The sequence below is a fragment of the Octopus bimaculoides genome, chromosome 15 (assembly GCF_046866305.1).
Source record: "Octopus bimaculoides isolate indiv1 chromosome 15, ASM4686630v1, whole genome shotgun sequence".
NCBI classification, from domain to species: Eukaryota; Metazoa; Mollusca; class Cephalopoda; order Octopoda; family Octopodidae; genus Octopus; species Octopus bimaculoides.
In genome coordinates, this window is record NC_142942.1 from 33,815,495 (window position 1) to 33,838,385 (window position 22,891).

The following is a 22,891-nucleotide window of genomic DNA, read 5'->3' on the forward strand; positions in this document are numbered from 1 at the left end:
CAATTAATAATAATAAATAATACTAACAGTAACATAGATTGAAATTAATAATAGCTATAAGCAGTACTATGTGAGAAATTGCCAAACAATGTTTTAGCTCTTCCTCTTGTTTACCTAATTATTCCAGTGACACAGAACAATTCATGAACAGATCAAAGCATTAACAAAACCCTGATAGATTTTAGGAACCAATATTATGTTTGGAAATGTTTGCTCCAAGGAAAGTGTTCCTTTTAAAATAATTTTAACATTTCTTTTTTCTATTTTTGTATGAAAGAGCAAGCTCAAATCAAATGTTTTAGAAATCTTATATAAAGTTGTCAGATTGAGTGCTAATAAATTTTCAGACTCAATTAAGAAATATGATATATTAAATTGGTAAATTATTCTAAAATTTTCATATAACTTGTGCATCAGAAATTGAAATAACCAAGGTGGAAATATTGGCAAATTATTTGGATTTTAACAATAAATATATAAGTTTTAAATATCATCTGATTATTTAGTAGTTTAATAACATTATTTTTAAGCATATAGACCTCTTACCTAAGCAAAGCTATATTTCATAATTTAGATATCCATTAACAGTAAATATCTTAATTATAATGCAATGAATAACTAACTACAACTACTGTTTCTGCTAAATTTCAAATCATTAGAAAAATCTTTTAGCATATATTTGCATTTAGTTCTTTGTCCTTTTTTCATGTGAGTACAAAGCACATGCACAAGAACAAATTTCAAGCTAATCTTCTGACCTCTAAAACTGTATGGTAAGCAAAAATAATATTTGGCAAACCAAGTCAGAACACTAACAATCCTGTTGGAAAAGGTTTAACATTTAACACAGATTGTAAATGTTCTGTAGTTGAGAAATTTTAAATTATGATTTCCCAATGAGGTAGGTGGTGCTTTGCTCACAAACTAAACTGAAGGTAAATTAATGTCACAGAAGAATCTAAATTAAATCACACAGGAAAACTGGGTGTCCGAAGGACTGCTTGGTAAATATTCTGATCTAAACAAAAGGTCTTTAAGAAACTCAAGGATTCTATTTCAATGTTAGCCCAGATACTATGTTGGAAGATACAGACATATGTTATTTTGATAAAAGTATAAAAAAAAAAAAAGATCATTGACATCTAACTTAGAAAAAACACCAAATATATGATTATTTAAGGTACACACATACATTATAGAATAATTAATTTTGTATGCAATAAAAAAAACATTTCAACAAAGAACATTTAAACCAAAAAAATAACATTATAAAATATTGATATAAAAAAATGTAATGATACTGAATTAAAATATCAAAACAACCCTACTGAGGATTGAATATTTAACAAAAATTAAAAGATTAAAAAAAGTAAATTTTTAAAATTGGAACCCAGGTTAAAATTCTTAAAGCCCCCACAAAAGTGTCCTAAATTTTTAATCAATTACATCAACATTAATTAGGTAATCCTATCATAAATACTATACTGAAACATCAGTATTTAAACATTAGTCTCAACCATTTATATAACCTTCCAAACAGACCAAAAATAGTTACATGAAATTTAAGGCAAAACTATTATATTAAGAAAACCACACAAAATTTTAGTAGTTCATTTTATTCACCCTTTCGAATTATGACGAAATAAGATCTTCAAGAAACTAAGCAACTAACTTTACTCATACACACACACATACACACAGATATAGAAAGAAAGAAAAATTATTCAAATATTTTTTTAAACTATTATATTTCACCATGCAGAGGTCTTCAAATTGAAACCATTATACTCCCATGGCAATTCTATTGGCAGCTAACTTATGTAGCATGTTGAAATATTTCTTAAAACCTCTATCAAATATATTATGTTGATTAAAAAAAGGAAGATAAAATAATATCAGCAGTTGTTTTCTGGATATAATAAAAACAGAATATCTTATCAGTTCAAGAAACATTTGAACCAGCATGTTTCAAAATAGAGTAAAAGCCTAGATCTAGCTCTGCTGTTAAATTCATTGACCACATAAACAGCACCAAACTGGCCTGGAAGTTTAAATCACAACAGTTATTTGTAGCATGAGAGTTGGAAAAGTAGGAAAAAAAATTCTGGTTAATGTTATAGATAATTGCCACTTGACATTAGTTTACAGCATGGAGCTATTTTCAAACCACTAAGTACATTTGAAATATATAGATTAATTAATGGCAAAATAGTCAAATCAAAATAATAAATAATAAAGGGAATTAAATCAGGTAGTAGTTAGAAAACTTTCCTTGGATAGAAAGTTTAAATTCAAATCCTGTCAAAAACTTGAAAGAAAAGGAAAAACATTAGTATATATTTATACATATATATATATATATACATACACACATATATTTCTATATATATACACACACACATATATATATATATATACATATAAAGAGAATTTGATTGAATAGAACTTGAGATTTATTAAAATAATTAAAAAGATATTAGTTTTTTTTTTTTTGTTATTTTTATATTGATTTTGCTTTAATATTCAAAACTTGAAGAGGACAATAACATTGGTTCATTATAATTGAATGCAATGCATTTACTGTAGAAAAACACCTTTGAAGACATACTTAAAGTTGTAATAAGATTAATTAACTATAAAATGGATAATTATTCTCAACCAGAGCAATAATTTTTACTGCTACCCTGATGTAATGGTAATAAAAATAGCAAGCTATATATTAATAATGAGAAACAATGACAGAGTTGGTAAAACAGAGATCAGAGGTACAGGATATGTTGTGTTTAAGAAACATTCTTAAGATTAAAGATTTCAACTTAACTACAGAAACAAGATAACATAGTTTGAAACCCCAGAATTATGTGAAAGAATCAATGATGCAATATTTGCAAAAAGAGATTAAAAAAAAAAACAAACAAAAAAACAAAAAGACTACTGCAGAATTCTCAGAATGAGGAAATGGCAAAATGTCTTGTATTTAACGAAAGATTCTACTCATTTCTCATAAGAAGCATTCTACTGAACTGGAATTTGAATTTATGTTATGCATATTGTAATTTTTTTTTTCTTTTTCATAGCATTGCCAAATTTATCCGGATGGATTTTTTAGCAACTAATTTAAAAAGTAGTTTTGGCAAGTTGGTGTGCAGCAGACTTTGGAATTTAATGGGAAGAATATTCAAACTTATAATCTCATAAATATAATAAACTGATGTACTTACAAAGATCAGTACCTATGCAATGAGTAAATTATGAGAAGAACAATATTCTATTCTAGCCCCTCTTCAATCCAACCAATTCTCTATACAATTTGATGCGTAATTTAACATCATGGAGTATGCCTACAGATAACTGAACCCTGGCCTAATATTATGAAAGAAACTTGTGTGTATATACACACACACACACACACACACACACATGGTTGTTTGTAAGCCTGAATGTACTTCACACATGTATACACTTGCATTTTTCTTGAAGATAACATAGAGAAACTAAAACTGTATTTAATTAAACTATCAAAACATTTCATACTACTTTCTATACTAATTACAATAATGATTTTAATTTGTTGACATGAGACCCTGAATTATTGAAGGAAAATAAAATCAAATAACTTTGGTACTATTGATGCTGAAGAGATGAAATGTGAAGTCAATCCATGTTGAAACTCAACTTAGAATGAAAGATACTACAAAATATTTAATAAGCACTAAGTTTACACCACTCCACCAGGCTATTATAATGTCTACACTACTCTACCATGCTATAATAATGTCTACTACACCATTCCACGAGGCTATAGGAATGTCTACACCGCTCCACCAAACCACAGTAATGTCTACACCACTCCACCAGGCCATAGTAATGTCTACACCACTCCACTAGGTCATAGTAATGACTACACAACTCCACCAGGTTATATTAATGTCTACACCACTCCACCAGGCTATAGTCAAATCTACACTACTCCATGTTATAGTACTGTTAAAAATCACAAACTACAAGATCATGAATTAATATATTATGTTGTACACCAGACAAATTAATTTTGTTATTTCAAAGATACATTTAAGAAGGTATTTTACCTACATCTTTTCAAAGCATACACTCCGAAAAATCAAATTAAGGTATTTATAACAGATACCAGAAATGTATAACTAAGTGCCATTTCTAATTACACTCACTTCACTATAAATGGGATAATTTTTCATCTAAGCTGACAACACAAGTATAATAATGCTACTTGTACAAAGAGTAGACAATGATAGGAAGAATTGAATTTAAAAACTTTGGGACAACAAAACTATATTCTTACTACACAGCTACTGACTACTGAAACCTCAGAAATAATGGTAGAACAATATCTTAATAACTCTTGGAAAAGAAAGTATGTATCATTAAATTAACCAAACAGTTTAGTAAAATTAGACTTAAAAAGAAATTAAATTTATTTTAGTTCTCTAAAATAAAGATTTGTTAAGGAGGAAGTTTTAAACTAATTTTAAGCTTCAATCTAAACACAAGACATTCAGCTTTGAAAATGAATTACAAAGTATTAAGAAATCAATCCAATAAAAATTTATTATATTTTCAATTGAAATACATCTAGATCAATGAAATCTGCAGCAGACAGATTAGGGGGAGGGGAAGGTAAAACAGATAACTGATTTGTATTTAAGGAGTCATAAGCAAGTAAATCCTCTACTTTTAGACATGATGCCATAAGACAAAAATGTTATGGGGAATAAATCATTTGAAGTAGATTTGACCAAAATAGCTTGTCCTTACAGTGCTTTCCAAGAGGAGAAAACTTAAAAAAAAGCCCCAGAAAAAACACACACACATAAAAAATAATAAACATAGAAAAAGACAACTTAGTTCAAAGTGGCCATATATAAAAGAATTCTGAAACATAACTAAGTATATAAAACAAGGAAAAATATTTGATTAATAAAATACATTTAGCTGTCCAGTGAGACTTAAGTTTCTTTTTTAACCATACAGAACTGGCTTAGAAAGTTGAACAAAAATTTTTGTTAAAATTTGGAAAAGGGCAAAAAATAAATAAATAATTAAATAAATAAAAAAATTAAAATAAAATGCACAAGAAATTGTCAATGTTAGAAAAAGGAAAAAAAAATTATAAAGTTTGAGTCCTGAGAAGCAAGAAGAGAGGAAGAAAAAAATACTTTTTTTTCTTATATATGTAGATTATTTATTGAAGTTTTTAATAAAATTTTCTTAAAAAATAGATATTTCAGTGTACAAGAAAGTTTTGTGGACAGTATAGGAAGCAAAGAGTAATAATTGGAAGAATTATGGGAAAATGTCAATGTATGCTGTGTGTAGATTATGAAAGCAAACTTACCGTTTGTATGAGATTTTCTGCAAGCTGTTTGGCCTGTTGCAGTCCCATAATATTTGCATGTCTAAATAAACAGAAACATGAAAAATAAAACATGCATTTAGTTAAATATATAAAGGAAACAATCTATTCTCTTAAAAACCAAATTTCAAATAAACATTTACAAAGGTCATTGAACATGTAAGATTTCAGTAAGAAATAATAGCTTTCATCCCAACTGAGGTTTTCTACATAACTAACATCATGAATTCTCATGGAATAGTAAAGTATGTTACATATGTTATATTTCCCATTTTCCTCAATGTTTAAGATTTTATGCCAACCCCAAGGTAACAATAGAACATATATCAATTCAATGTAGTCTACTTCAAACACATAGCAAATGATGTGTAAAATGGATAGCGATTTAGTTCTTGGTATCAAAAATACTTCACTCTATATAAAGAATTTTTATTGAAAATAAAGATATTAGGAAAAAAATACGGTAGAAATAATAATGGAACTTACTGGAGATGGATATGCATAGGCTCAAAAGCTTCACGGCCTGATGTAGATTCTATAAAATTTGATCCCTTTCCTCTTAATGTTACTTTTGCACCAGTTTCATTTTGAATGTGTTGCAAAAAGCAGCCCTTTTAATCACAACAAACAAAATTGGAAGGTTACAAAATGGAAACTAGAACCAAGTTGAAAGAGAAGTAAACTCTTAAAAGTTTTCAGCAGAAGTAATAATCTTAATACATTAGGAAAACAGATTTCAATTGAAATTTTAGAGTTTGAAACAAGTTTCTGAGTTCTGACTACATCCATATTAATATATTAAAATTAAGTATGTATAGTGAATATACAAGGATTGTCACAAAGACTTATGTAATATAAAATTTGAGCTTCTCTGGCAACTGCAATACAGATGAATATACAGATCATGGTGGGAGTTATCACATACAATGTACATATTACTATAGTTGGCACTTATACAAACTAGTATGTAATATTAGTCTGCATGCAAGCAACAATCTTCCTAAAATACTTATGTGTACTGGCAATAGAGAAAGTACACTACAAACCAAAATATGAGATTCAAAATGGTAAAATGAAACAAATTTACAATAATTTGAAGACAATAAGGATAAGTGAATTATGGGAGAGAGAGAGAGAGAGAGAGAGAGAGAGAGAGAGATAACAAACTGGTGTTTTCAATAATATATGTTACTCACAGCAGGACCAAGAATTTTGGTTTTTACATCAAATGTTGGTGGTGCATGTTCTAGTCCAATGAATAACTTCTCTTGAACAAATGTTAACTGAAATATAGTATAATTCAAGAAGTATAATAAAAAAGATAACACCACTCTAAACAAAAGTGTATTCTTTTCAATTCATTATAGTATAAAGGTGTAATTAATTAATTGTTAATAATTATTAATAATGAGGAAGGCATGAAGTCATTGGCACATGTAGTTTGGCACCAGGCAATTTACAATACCTACAAAGAGATTCAAACTCAAAACCATTAATCTAAGAGTTCAATACTTTAGCCTAGTGGTTTCCAACCATTTTTGCCTATGGACTCCATTCATTCCTATTTTATTCTACTGGACCTCCATAGCCAGTTGATTTAAAAAAAAAATCCCACTGTATTTTTATAATTAGATATTATCAGGAATTATTAAAAAATATATATTTTATGTTTTGTAGAAGTATAAGCAAGTCCTTGCACATAGATTTTAACACCAAAATCTTATATGGACCCCATTTGAGAACCACTGCTTTAGCCTCTTTGTTATTGCACCTTTTCATCATCAACATTTAGTGTTCGTTGTCCATGCTGGCATGGGTTTGATGGTTTGACCAGGGCTGGAAGGCTGCACCAGACACCTGTCTGATTTGGCATGGTTTCTATGGTTGGATGCCTTTCCTAATGCCAACCACTCTGAGAGTGTAATGGGCTCTTTTACATGCCACCAGCTCGGGTGCCATTTGCGTGACACCAGTACCTGCCACTCGGCTTGATGGGTCTTCTTCACAAGCATGACATAATGCCAAAGGTCGTGGTCATTGCCTACGTGAGGCCCAACTCTTGAAAGGAGCTTTTCACATGCCACCAGCATCAGCCACAACTATGATTTTACATGGCTTGACAAGTCTTCTCAAGCACAGCATATTGCCAAAGGTCTTGGTCACTAGTTCGAAGATCGTGCTTCACCACCTCATCCCATGTCTTCCTGAGTCTACCTCTACCACAGATTCTCTCCACAGGGAATAACAACAATAAGTAAATGATATAATAAGTTAATAACAGATTACTTACACTCTGATGATGTTGAGGCTGGAAAGACATCATTGTGGGAGGAGGTTGGTTGATTGGTGGAGGACGTACGCCAGGGGGTAAATTTGAAGGGGGACGCACAATTGGAGAAAACCTACTACCTTTTGGTCGAAGACCATTAGCTATAATTTCATTTATACGGCTTACTGCATCTAGATAAAGAAGAAAGAAAAAAACTTGAAATAAAAAACAAAAATCACAAATGCACATAAACTTTATAACATAACATGTGTAAAACAGAACATCTATCTCTGTGCCCCCTCCCCACGCCATCGTTGTTTCTTCATCACTCACCCTCATTTACATTCACTGTACCACATTCCTGCAGTAACAAGGAATGTTTATGGATATGTCCATATTTAATTACTTCTGCCACCATTTTTATCACTCTTCTTTTCACCCCTACCACATCATAATACCTAGATAAGAGACTGCATCAGGTCAGTTCCAAATCAATACATCCCACCATCACCCTTCTGTACTGTTAACCATTATTTTTTCTCTTCTATGTCACTCATTATTGATGTTCATCTCTCTCACCAACAGACATCACTGTGTCTTCTATTGCACCCTTTCATTGCCACCCTCTCACCCCAATTACACTCTTGCTTCTTACTCCTTAACCCTTCATCCATCATTATCTTCTCTTCTATTCACTCTCATCATGATGGTACCTTAAAAAATGAATGGCAACCTCATTAATGAGACTGACAAATGACTTGTTGAGAAGAATTGGGATTTGTCTAAATAATATTGACTTGAACCATGACACTGTCTAATCGAGACTAACATGGAAAGCAGACATATAATAAAATGAAAACAATGAGAAAGTTAATGGTTGTTTGCATAAGTAAAAACCACTCAAATAAAGTTACATTTTGCATAAACTTATAAATTTTTTTAGGGCACATCCACATTGAGTTAATATTATAGAGATAAAAGTATTTCAATGAACACCAAATTCAATACTTCAAAAAATTCAAATCCATTTTGTTGTGTTTTTGATCTAAAAGCCCATTTCATCTAACTGGATCAGGCAATATTGCTTGTCATAGACAAATGTCCTCAACAAAAAAAAACCAGAAGCTATCTAATGCAGATGGCCTTTATGAGAAATACTATCAAAGCAAATGGTCTTATGAGCTCCTAATAACTTCAGGATATATTTGAATTTATTGGGAGGTGGGTTTTTTGTCCTTCATTGATTTGTAGTATTTAGTCTAACCTTTCATCCTCTGACACAAGCTCCCCTCTTCAAATGCTCTGCCCCTCTCATAATTCCTTGTTTTGTGAGGTACTTGGTTACCCTGCCAGTGTGGGTGCCACATTAAAAGCATCTAGTTCACACTGTAACATGGTTGGCATTTGGAAGGACATCCAGCTGTAAAAATCATGCCAAAACTAACTTCGCCTGTGCTAGTGCCATGTAAAAAGTACTGAGTCCACTCTGAGTCCTAGGAAGGACATCCAACCATAAAATCTCAACCAAAACAGACACAGTAGCCTAGGGTAGCTTTTCTACCTGGCTGGTTCCTGTCATCCGACCTACCCATGCATAAATAGTAGATAGACATCAAACAACAATGATGATGATGACTCAAGTGAAAATGTCATTTAAAACCTTCTTGTTGTAGGACATTGACATTTCATGAAGTTTATATTTCAATATACATTAACTAAAAAAATGTACCTTCACAGAGGTTAACATACACTATTCGTACAGCTTGAATTTATAACATACAACCCAATAACAGAGTCCATTATTCATTCAGCTATTTGTCAATTTATTTTGTGTTCTTATTATCAACAACTTTAGCCCCTGTAAATATTTCCCTTCTAAGGGTGCAGGCATGGCTGTATAAGAAGCTTGCTTCCCAACCCCATGGTTTCAGGTTCAGGCCTACTGCATGGCACCTTCAGTGAGTGTCTTCTACTATAGCCTTGGGCTGACCAAAATCTTGTGAGTGGATTTGGTGGGCAGAAACTGAAAGAAGCCCGTCTTATACATATATATATATCTGCATTTGTGTGCATCTTTGTGTCTGTTTGTTCCCCACCACCACTTGATAACTGGGGTAAGTGTGTTTACATCTCCCATAACTTAGCAGTTCAGCAAAAGATGCTTATAGAATAAGTACTAGGCTTTAAAAAAATGTTCTGGAGTCAGTTTGTTCAACTAAAACCCTTCTAGGTGGTGCTCCAGCATGGTTGCAGTCAAATGTCTGAAACAAGTAAAAGATAAAAGAGTCTGTTATTGGTTTCCCTAATTGGACTGTGGCTATGCTGAGACTGCCCCCTCAATGTTTTATTGATAAAAGACAAAGTGAACCTATGTATTGACTTACTGTCAACAGTTTCCTGAGTTGGTCCTTGAACACAAAGGTACAATGGTTTTTCTTTAGCTTGTCTGTAGAAGGGAAATGAAAAAAAAAATTATATAAACATTGTGGCTATAAATGGAAGAATCAGATTTTCCTATATCATGTAAACAATTATCTATCAATCTGTTAGTCTTTCTGTCTGGTTGGTGTTAGGAGGGACACCCAGCCATAAAAAAACCATGCCAAAACTGAAACAGTAGCCTGGTGTAGTCTTCTACCTGGCTGGATCCTGTCAAACCATCCAACCCATGCCAGCATGGAAGATGGACGTTAAATGATGATGATGATCTCTCTCCGTGTGTGTGTGTGTGTGTGTGTGTGTGTGTGTGTGTGTGTGTGCATATATATATATATATAAAATTTATATAAGGGCATTTTTTCACGCTGACTACTTGATAAATCCTTATAAAGATTTTATCCTATATTATATTATAAATAATTAGAATATATTCAGTGCTGAATATTATTCTGTAAAAGCACGTGTTACCGAGATGCAACTGGATAAAGCCAGCCTCTTTCACTGATATATAAGGATGAACAGAAGTCATCGTACTTTGTTGGGTACATCGGGGTATGTTGATTTTTGTTCATTTTTTATGTGTCTCGACCATACGTGTACTGATGGATAAAAGATGCGGCTTACTACATTGCTGCATTAATTATGAAACCAGTGGTTTGCCGTTAAGTTAAATGTTTTTAGGAGGTTAATTTTTTGAAAGTTGCATTCCCTCGCTTTCGGTAAATATGTGCTTATTTTTTGGTAGTTTTGACTTATTTAGTCCCTCTAAGCGTGAGGCATTACTATATAGTAATGCCCTTATATAAATTATATATATTTATGGAAAAAAACGATGGGTTTTTTTCCTTATGGGGTTTTTTCACGCTGACTACTTGATAAATTCTTATAAAGATTTTATCCTATATTATATATATATATATATATATATATATATATATATATATATATATATATATATATATATATATATATATATATATATATATATATATAAAGCAGTATTTGTCCTAACTCCCTGTACCTTGCATTCAAATCCTGCAAAGATCAACTTTTGTTTTCACCCTTTCAGGGCTGATAAAACAGTTCCACAAATTCAAAGTGGTGGATCGCTGCAGCTTTTAGAGTATTGAACAGCATACTTTCTGTATATATTCCAATTTTAATCTCTTGGCTCTTCAGTTTTTAACTTTGTTTCTACATAGCAGAGTTTAATGCCAAAGATTACCTGAGTATTTTGACTGATCATGCCCATCCTACAGCGCAAACATTGCTCCCTGATGGTAGTGCAATCTTAAAGGATGGTAATGTACTGGTTCACATGCTATGCTCTGCCATGGTCACTGAAAAAGCTCAAGTAGGTTTTGCTTGAAGACTGGCTCAAAATTCTCCTAACAACTGTTCAAAATTTGCATGAGGCAATTCCTCAATGAATTAAAATTGTGACTAATGCCAGAGGCAGTCCAACTCCATATTAAATAATAAAACCTCCATTAAACAAGATGTTTCCATTTTGTCCAACTCCTGTATGTGTGTCTGTGTGTGTGTGTCTGTGTGTGTGTGTCTGTGTCTGTGTGTGTGTGTGTGTGTGTGTGTGTGTGTGTGTGTGAGATGCTGAATGGTCGGTGTTAGGAAGGGCATCTAGCTGTAAAAATCCTGCCAAAACAGTTGCAAAAGACTGGTGCAGGCTTCTGCCTGGCTGGCTCCTGTCAAACTGTCCCACCCATGCCAGCATAGGAGGCAGACATTAAACAATGATACACACAGAGATACATACATTATTTTTGAAGACTAATTCATTGTTCAGTTTCTGTGCATATTCTATGTACTGTTCATGGAGTATTGGTTGCTCTTTCTGATGAGTTGAAGTGCACTTGAGCACTACACAATAAGATCATTATTATTTTTGGTGACCCTGTCAGTGCAGGTGCCACTTAAAAGGTATTCAGCCCACACAGTGAAGTGGTTGGCATTTGGAAGGGCATCCAGCTGTAAAAACTATGCCAAAACTGACCTCACTTGTGCTGGTGCCATGTAAAATGTATTCTGCCCTCTGTGGAGTGGTTGGTGTTAGGAAGGGCATCCAGCCATAAAAAAAAAACATGTCAAAACAGGCTTCAGCTAGGCCAACTCCTGTCAAACCATCCAACCCATGCCAGTATGGAAAGGAGGACATTAAATGATGATGATGATGATACACATACATTCACATACAAAGAATCATCAGTGATGACCCAACACACTTGAGTTCCAAAGCAAAGTCAGATTAGTATAATGCAAAAACATCTATTTCCAGTTTATAGTTAATGAACCATGAATTAAACACCCAACACCCATCATGAAGGACCAGAAAGTTAAATTAGATTTCTAACAAGAATACACTAATTCAAGGGGAGTCAATCAATTATATGAACCCCAGAAATATGAAAGGTAAAAAAACAACCATAGCAGGGTTTGAACACAGAACGCAAAGAGACATAACTAAATATAAATTCAATGAAAATATATTTGACTGAAATATTGATACGAGCATCATATACATATTTCTTGAAAGCCATAGCTAAAGTTAAATAGAAGCAAAATGGGTTAAGAATAATACAAAATCAAAATCACATCAACAATGATGCTAAATACACAACTTTATCAGCACTCACTCAGATTTTGAGTAGAGTAGAAAGTATCAGATCATCATTTTATAGAGAAATTAGCAACTTTGTGCAAGTGAATGCATGTATGCTATTATATCAATTATTGATATAATGAGTGATTATTATCTTTACTGTAATGATACAGGTGGCCACAATGTCTCATATATCTCCATTACACTCTCATTTGATGAATTGGATATCTATTTGTAATAGTACACCTGATAAGTTTTACACAAGAAAATAAGTGTTGGCTGTCATTCTCCTCTGTACCTAACTGTAGTTATTATTTGGCCTTTGCTCTTAATCAGATAATGAAAATGTCTTCAGACAGTGCAATCATATGTAGCTTGCCTTCAAGCAAAGACAAACACCTGGAAAATTTGCAGGTTTGGTCTGGAAGAAGAGGCTTTGCAGGCCCTTCAAGATTGATGAAATCATATTGGGTTATCAGAACCATGATTCCATATTGCTGCTACCTTGGCTTATAAGTCATTGTTAAGAAAATTGAGGTTTTCTTCCTATATGCAGCTGAAAGTTAATGTGCTAGTTAATCCAGCTAGTTGTTTATTAATGGCAAAGCATAACTTTTAATACTGCCAAGATGAAGAAATTAAAAAGTATATTGATTTGTCAAGTAGTTTTTGGAAAACTTTAGTCTAATGCAGTAGTTCTCAACCATTTTTTACCTACAGACTCCTTTGGTTCCTATTTTACTTGAATGGACTTTGCTAACCAGTTGATGTTTAAATAATCATGTTATATTATATTATATTATTAGGAACTGCATAAAAAAAAAATCTTAAAATACTTGATGTATTGTAGAAGCATGAGCCTTTTGTTGCAGATAAATTTTAACAAAAAAAATTTAATATGAACCCCCCAAGGGCCATATGGACCCTGGTTGAGAATCACTGGTTTAATGTATGCAAGTGAACTAGGATCCATCTGAATATCATTTGTAAGGTGGAGAAAGAGAGAGAAGTGGGGGAGAGAAAGCAATTATGTCACACATTTGTAAAGTTCTTTCAACCTAGAATAGAAAAAGTCACACTCAAACTTTAATGGACAGAAATGCAGTATCTCAGACAGATCCAGCTTCTCACACCTATCCTACAATGTTATTATAAAAATAAACAATTACATTATCAAAATCTTAAAGTTAAAAGATAATGCATGATTAATTCAAAACAAAATGAATAAATAAGCATTACATTTAAAACAGAGTAATCTGAATGTTAAAGAGTTAATACATTTATATTTAAAGTATCTTACTGTGTATGTGCTGTGAGGGGATTGGTATATCAAAAAATAGATCCAATGTTTCCTCTGTGTGTCTTAAAGGTGACTAAAAAATGTTAAGGTAGGATTTGCAATTTGACCTCGTAAAGCCCTCACCAGCAACAATTACCCCAAAACAGACCCTTAGGTTGGAAGGTTGTTGCCTGAGAGGTGCAAAGAAGTAATCATCCTGGTAATGCAGTGACGCACTGTTAAAGCACATGCTCCCATACTATTCCTATCTTGCAACTTACTGACATTGTTAACTTCAACCAACTGATAAAACATAATCAATAAATAAATAAAAGTTATACAGGTCTTTGAAATGTCAAGTGATATTACTGTAGTAACATTCTAGTGTATGTGTGTGTTGAAATGACTTTTAAACAGTTTTATAGGATTACTTGCCCTGCAAATTTTATTTTATCTTCAGGACTCATATATCTGCCTCTTGTAGAAACAGAAGCTCCGCTCAGTTTTGATATCTATATAAACATAAAAAGAGATATAAGATTACATATAAATAAATATATCAGGTTGGTGCAAAGGTAATGGCTGATCTTTTTAGAAAACAGTTTTAGATAGTATTTTTGAAATTGTGGTCCTTGCAATGTTTTAAGGATATCACAATGAAAAATTTTAAATAGCAACACAAGTAAATCTGAAGAGACCAACTGCACATGATGGGAGAGTAATACTTCTTCTATAGTAACTCTTCTTCAAGTTCTTCACTGCTGGCAAATAATGGGTTCTATTTAGAAACAACATCTCTTCACTGAGTTCTTGACAAAGGTGGGGCACAAGCTGTCTGACATCCACAGAAGGTTACAAGATATTTATTGGTGATGACACCACTGACAAGAGCAATGTGCACATATAGATGGAAAAGTTTGATGAAGAGGAAAACCTGCATTGAAGATAAACCATGCAGTGGTAGACTGTCAATTGTGACCACTGACATGAATTACTAGACAATAGACAAGTTGATTCATGGAGACAGATAAGTCACAATTTGTGAGCCTGTTGTACAACTTGACTGTGATCACAATACATTCCACAAGATAGATTTTAGGTACTGGAAAGTGTGTGCAAAATGAGAATCTCAGTAATTAATATCTGATAAGAAGAAAAGAAGAGTAGAAGTCTGACTTAATCTGCTAAAAGTACTTGAAGCCAATGAAGACTTTCTTCCTCCCCCAATTTAATAACAGGGGATGAAACATGGTCATTTCTTTATGATACAGAAACAATCCAGATGGCTCAGTCCATAGAATAAGTCCTAACAAGATCAAGAGCCAGTGATTGGCACAAATAATCATGGTGACTGTGTTTTTTTTTTTTCATGACAAAGACATCAATCTTCTTTGATTTTCTGAAATATGGCTGTACCATGAACAACAAGCAGTACATTGAAACTTAGAGAAGCCGAGTCATTAGGAGAAAGAAACCAATCAAGAATCTAAAAACAACCCACATATACCATGATAATGCATGACTGCACACATTTTTGGTAACAGATCAAACAATTGGCAAATTAGGCTGGTGAATGGCCCTCCATCCATTGTACAGCTTGGATTTGGTACCTTCCAATTTCCACCTGTTCAGTTCATTCAAGGACAGAAATTCAATGATACTGATGAAGTAAGAATGGCTGTGAAGAAGTGGGTACAACAGAGCACACATGAACTTTTACAAAGAGAAGTTGAAAGTTAGGATTAGTGATGGTACAACTGCATCGATTGTGATGGAGACTATATTTAGTCCCTTTGTAGAGAGGAAGAGTTACTCAACCAAGATATGCAATTTCAATGCCTTATGCCAGCAAATAATGTTCTGCCTAATTTTGCATTACTTTTGGGACAAACCCAATAATAATGATAATAATAATAATAATAATACATTATTTACATTTAACGGATATGTGTCCTCATCTTGTTTGTTGTTAACACAACGTTTCGGCTGATATACCCTCCAGCTTTCATCAGGTGTCTGGAGGGTATATCAGCCAAAACATTGTCTTAACAACAAACAAGATGAGGACACATATCCGTTAAATGTAAATAATGTACATAATCCCTCATCTCTTAAATATAGAACTGAATAATAATAATAATAATAATAATAATAAAAACAATAGTAATGCTACAAGATAATGTGTGATTAATTCAATACAATGTGAATAAATAAGCAATACATTTGACGAAGGAATCTAAATGTTAAAGGGTTAATTTATCAACCCTGGAGAGAGGAAAGGCAAAGTTGACTTCAGCAGGAGTTGAACTGCTGAAATACAGCAAGACATTCCCTTGAACACACAAATGATTCTTCAATTCAATGTCAATGATAATTAACAATTATTAATAATAATAATTTCTCAGATTCACATGTAGCTATTTGAAGTAGACAGAGCATAGTTTGTGAGCGGCATTTAAGATGAAGTGGATTTCAACATGGTATATACAAAGATGGAATTAAAAGTTCAAAAATGTCTTCTAGAAATGATTTAAAACACATGCATGCACAGAAGGGAAACATTCTCTAATAAGTAATAAAATATTAATGCACCTCTTCTTGTGCTGTCCCTTTTGTAAGCATATTTCGACAGTGTGTGGGAACATCATTGATCACTACTGCTGCAACTATCAAATTACCAGGATGTGATACTGGTCCAATCTGAAAGAAAAAGTGAAACATTTAAGCATTCACGTAAGATATTTCAAATGCCATGTGCTGAATGTATACATACTGCTGCTTAAGCATCATAGCAAGCTACACAAGATCTCAACTCATCTTTCTTTAATTAGAATTTATACCTTAAACACTGCTTGTATCACCCAATAGAATGAAACTAACAACAAACATTGAAGTTTTTTTAAAGCACATGTCAACACATTCAAACTAAAACTTGAATTAGAGTTAAAATTAATTGGGATACCTTATTTATATGAAAGCAGACAACCAGAAAGTTTAATAACTCTAATAGTAACTTCAGTCTCTTTTTAACTAACGATTGATCTTTTTGCTGTAGTATTTGCTCTAATTGAGCTACAGTCTTTGGATTTATTGACTAATCAGCAGTTTGTGTGTGCCCGTGTGTATATATACATAAAAAATATATATGTTAGCAACAGAGGTAGTATTAATACTGAGAGGTAATATTCATTCCCACTTGAACGTGGATGTTCTGTTTGAACAAACTTTACTGCAGCAGATACCATGAGATAACTCTCACATAGGCTTTTGATGCAAAATGGAAGCTTGTGGGGAGATGAGTCACCACTAACTCCAGCGCTGGGACCAACAGATCATGGGATTTTGACCTTCCTTGGTCTCACTGTTGGTGGGCGCTTGTCTGCTAGAGATAGCAACAACTCATCTCCCAACTAGTAATGTATAGAAAATCAGTGCCTGAACAGGCACTGACATTACAATTAGCCAGTGAGCTTGTTAAAAAATATAAATTAGCAACAGAGGCAGTATTAATACCAAGAGATAATATTTATTCCCAATTAAATGAGGATGTTTTGTTAGAACAAACTTCACTGTAGTAGATATCATGAAAGAAACTCTCATATATGTTTTTGGTGTAAAATACACTCCTGTTTATATCCCTAGCAGGGAGATAAATCTCCACCAAACATGCATTTTGCACCGAAAGCCCATATGAAGGTTTCTCCTATGGCAACTGTAACAAGCAGTACAGTTTGTTCTAATAGAACATTCACATTCAAGTGGGAATATATATGTGTGTGTGTATGTGTGGCTGTGTGGTAAGAAGCTTGCTTCCGAACCACATGGTTCTGGGTTCAGTTCCACTGTGTGGAACCTTGGGTAAGTGTTTTCTACTATAGCCTTGGGCCGACCAAAGCCTTGAGTGGATTGGCAGGCGGAAACTGAAAGAAGTTCATCATGTGTGTGTGTGTGTCTTTCTGTCTATGCCCCGCACCATTACAACCACTTGACAACTGGTGTTCATGCCCCCGTAACTTAGTGGTCCAGCAAATAAACTGATAGAATAAGAACCAGGCTTAAAAAAATCTAAGTAGATGGGATGATTTGTTCAGCTAAAAATTCAAGGTTGTGCCCCAGCATGGGAGCAGTCTAATAACTGAAACAGGCAAAAGATAAAATGCACCCACATATAATACACACACACAGGAGAGACAAGGCATACTTCAACAAACAAGTCATAACTCTGTATTTGAGACAGATGTTACATTTACTCCTTTAGCATTTAAACAGGACATATCTGGTTTTATGTTCAGACCAGACAGATTTGGGTTCTCACATTTACCGTACAATGACATTCTAAAAATAAACAATCACATCATAATTATCTTGAAGCTACAAGATAATGAATGTTAGATTTAAAACAATGCGAATTAATAAGAAGTACATTTGACAAAGTAATCTGAATGCTGAAGGGTTAAACACCATTCCTGACACCTAATACCTATCTCCATAGAGAGACTGATTCCTTAATTATTCAGTGAGAAAAGTCATGCAAGTAATTTGGTATGGTATCATGAAAGTAACACCTTCAACTACTGATCAATGTTTCAAGTAAAGGCAGGATGAAGTGGAGGAGAGGTACGATGACTTTTTCTGGTTGCCCTTGCAACTTACCATTCATAAATACTTTTACTACCATAGTATGTTTAGAATCATTAGAATCATGCAATGAATGTAACAATGTGCCGTCAAGTGCTAGAAGATTGAACAAGAAAATTAATCTTTTGTTTTAATCAATTTTAATTAACATGCTTACACTTTATCTAGAGTTTGTTAATATATTTTAATTCTAATATTTAATTATACCATTTATTTTATAGATCAATAATAATTAATTTAATTTTGTATTTTCCTTATTTTTGTTAGTATTTTTCACAGTAAATAGTCCACGGCAATCTTGAACAATGTTATAAACTGTTGTTTCAATATCAGCATAACCATATATATATATATATATATATATATATATATATATATATATATATTTATTCATATTCTTCATTAGTTTCATCTCAAGAGCTGCAACCATGCTGGGGCACCACCGTTACAAAAGTTGCCAGCAGGTGGCCATAGTGAATTGAACCCATATCTCTCAGAGTCTGGCTGAGTGTCCTGTACCATTATGTTAAGCAGTTTATTAAACTTTTACATAGTAACTGTGACTTTGAAGTTTCAGCCTGCTAGCGCTTATCAGACTATATATATATATATATATATATATATATATATATATAACGCTGGTGTTAAAACGGGGGTAGCTGATGAAGGAAAATGTTCTCTATGTGGCTTGTGTGTTTTCTGTACTCTGGTTATTATTATTTTCTTGTCTACGTTTTGTTTGCAATGTCCTGTACCCAGATATGCACCTATATATACAGGTAGACGTAGGTATGCACATACCTGTACGTATATATGCATATACTCATTTATTATTTGTATATACATATATATATACACATACATATATGTATATACATATACATACATACACAGACATACATACATATAAGAGACCAAAGTGTACATATGCCGCTATATTTTTATATATAAAAAATACAAAAATGAGATAAGAATGCAAAACATCCAGACAGACGATACAAAGAAAACAAGGATGGGTCATTCATAGTTTTCTTTTCTTAGCCGAGTTCCAGATTATCTTTGCAATTTCGGCTGGTTATACTTGAGATTCCTCCAATCTGGCCAGCCCCAAGGAAAAACTGAGCTAAGAGCATTAGATTCCTTGGAAGAAGGCAGTGAATGTATACGAAAACAAGTCTGGGAAAAAAACGGAGAAATGTTATACAAATACAAATGCAAATAACAGGTCTTAACAACAGGTGTCATCGAAAGACACCTATTGTTATGTCTTGTTATTTGCATTTGTGTAACATTTCTCCGTTTTTTTCCATCCTTATTTTCGTATACATTTGAGTTGTTGAGTGACTGCCTCAATACCCAGTCATAATGTTGTCAGAGCTGGATCAAGCAGCTCCTACCTAGTCGAAAGCCATGCTGGGTATCACTCAGCAAGTTATTTTCTTCAAGAAATGCAATTAGTTTCCCTCTGACTATCTGTTCCATGACTTTGCTGGTGTGTGATGTCAGAGAGATAGGCCTATAGTTTTTGGCATCTGCTCTGCTTCCCCCTTTATAGATTGGGCAGCCTGCCATTTGCAAGAAAGCTCTGGAAGAGAATCAGGAGGGGTTTTGCCAGGGCACACATACACGATTTGAGGAGGATTGCTGGGACACCATCAGTTGAGTTTGCATCCACCTCATTCAGAGTTTTCTTTTGTCAGTCAAGTTCCAAATTATCTTTGCAGTTTTGGCTTGTAATACTCGAGACTGCTCCAATCTGGCCAGCCCCAAGGAAAATCTAAGCTAAGAGCATTAGATTCCTTGGAAGCTGGAGACCGGCTTTAATTAAACAAATCAACCCCAGAACTTATTCTTTGTAAGCCTAGTACTTATTCTATTGGATCTCTTTTGATGAACCGCTAAGTTACAGGGATGTAGATACACCAACATCGGTTGTCAAGCAATGGCTGGGGAGGGGGCAAACACTGACACACAAATGTATTCTTTCTTATATACACACTGCAGTGTACATACACTTTGGTCTCGTATATATATACATATATACATACATACATAGGTACAGGAGTGGCTGTGTGATAAGTAGCTTGCTTACCAACCACATGATGGTTCTGAGCTCAGTCTCACTGTGTGTCTGCTATAGCATCGGGTCAACCAAAGCCGTGTGAACGGATTTGGTAGACGGAAACTGAAATATGTATGTATATGTTTGTGTGTCAGTGTTTTCCCCGCACCCACCGCCATCACTTGACAACCAATGTTAGTGAGTCTACATCCCTGTAACATAGTGGTTCAGTATAAGAGACAGACAGAATAAGTACTAGGCTTACAAAGAATAAGTTCTGGGGTTGATTTGTTTGACTAAAGGCGGTGCTCCAGCATGGCCGCAGTCAAATGACTGAAACAAATAAAAGAGTAAGAGAGAATCATCATCATCATCATCATCATCATCGTTTAACGTCCGCTTTCCATGCTAGCATGGGTTGGACGATTTGACTGAGGACTGGTGAAACCGGATGGCAACACCAGGCTCCAATCTAATTTGGCAGAGTTTCTACAGCTGGATGCCCTTCCTAACGCCAACCACTCAGAGAGTGTAGTGGGTGCTTTTACGTATCACCTGCACAAAAACGGCCACGCTCGAAATGGTGTCTTTTATGTGCCACCCGCACAAGCCAGTCCAGGGGCACTGGCAACGATCTCGCTCGAAAATCCTACGGGAGCCAGTCAGGCGGTACTGGCAACGGCCACGCTCAAAATGGTGCATCTCATGTGCCACCCACACAAGAACCAGTCATGGGGCACTGGCAACGATCTTACTTGGCTTGCCGGGTCTTCTCACGCACAGCACATTTCCAAAGGTCTCAGGTGCAGGAGTGGCTGTGTGGTAAGTAGCTTGCTTACCAACCACATGGTTCCAGGTTCAGTCCCACTGCGTGGCACCTTCGGCAAGTGTCTTCTACTATAGCCTCGGGCCGACCAAAGCCTTGTGAGTGGATTTGGTAGACAGAAACTGAAAGAAGCCCGTCGCATATATGTATATGTGTGTGTGTGTGTGTGTGTGTTTGTCCCTCTAACATCGCTTGACAACTGATGCTGGTGTGTTTACGTCCCCGTAACTTAGCGGTTCAGCAAAAGAGACCAATAGAATAAGTACTAGACTTACTGGGGTCGATTTGCTCGACTAAAGGCGGTGTTCCAGCATGGCAGCAGTCAAATGACTGAAACAAGTAAAACAGTATATATATATATATATATATATATGATACATCCTATTTATATATATTGTGTTGGTGCATAATTATTGCAGCTTTTTTTCAAAAAATTCTATTCAACAAAAACAATAACAATATTTAACAAAAACATCTTTGAATGACGGTGTGACCATCTGTCAAGCAAACGGGAAGCAGTAATTGAAGTAGCTGTTGAATATGCTCCGGAATAATCATTTAAAGATGTTTTTGTTACATGTTGTTATTGTTTTTGTTGAATAAAATTTGTTGAAAAAAAAGCTGCAATAATTATGCACCAACCCAATATATATATATATATATATATATATATGTAGGAATAAAGTATGCAATTATAACATGCGTTTTCTCCAATCCTTAAATTCTTAAATATACTCAAATACCCAAAATTTCAAGGAGTTCCTGCCTTAAAAACAGGAGCTAACCACAGTTATTTTGTGTTCTTTGCTACATTGGTTTCTATTAACCCATTTATTCTATCAGAAGAATTTTTATTCATTAAGATAGAAGAAATACACATAATTATATATATATATATATGTATATCTTATTTATATATATATACTAGACTACCCATGACCTGCTGGGTCACTGGGAAACTCCGAGTTTCCCAGCAACGGAGTTTTGTTTCGTGAGTTTTTCTTTTCCAGGTTATTTCGCATGCTTTCAACGAATGTGACATTGAAATCAAATGTAAACAGCTCCTTTCCTCAGAAAAGGAAAGATTTGGCTACTATTTCTTGCATGCCCTGCTACCATGTATTTGAGGTCCTTTATTGCAAATAGCTGTAAACAGTTGTTACATGGTTGCAGGGTGTGCTAGAAATAGCAACCAAATCTTTGGAGGTGAGATACAATTGAATACACTCAAAAAAATACCTATGGAAAAAAAAACTATTTCACACCAAGGTTATGAACGGGTCTTTTACAAAATATTTACCATACTTTTAAAGTTATTTCCACTTTAAAATACTTTTTTAATAATGTCTGTTTAAAGAAAGCTAAAATATAA

The 22,891-nt window shown here is 33.8% G+C and overlaps 1 protein-coding gene across 12 annotated transcripts in view; it reads right to left on the reverse strand.

Annotated features, from left to right (window-relative positions):
* The window catches only part of LOC106880617 (uncharacterized), a 122,696-nt gene that overhangs the window by 36,718 nt on the left and 63,087 nt on the right, over positions 1-22,891 (reverse strand). For all 12 annotated transcript variants that reach the window (XM_089363675.1, XM_089363676.1, XM_089363679.1 and 9 more), the window contains 7 exons: positions 16,586-16,693; positions 14,429-14,505; positions 10,043-10,104; positions 7,680-7,849; positions 6,586-6,672; positions 5,876-6,000; positions 5,372-5,432 (listed from right to left, as the gene is read on the reverse strand). In XM_089363675.1, the coding sequence (XP_089219801.1) occupies positions 5,372-5,432; positions 5,876-6,000; positions 6,586-6,672; positions 7,680-7,849; positions 10,043-10,104; positions 14,429-14,505; positions 16,586-16,693 (690 nt within the window). The remainder of the gene's footprint in view (positions 1-5,371; positions 5,433-5,875; positions 6,001-6,585; positions 6,673-7,679; positions 7,850-10,042; positions 10,105-14,428; positions 14,506-16,585; positions 16,694-22,891) is intronic.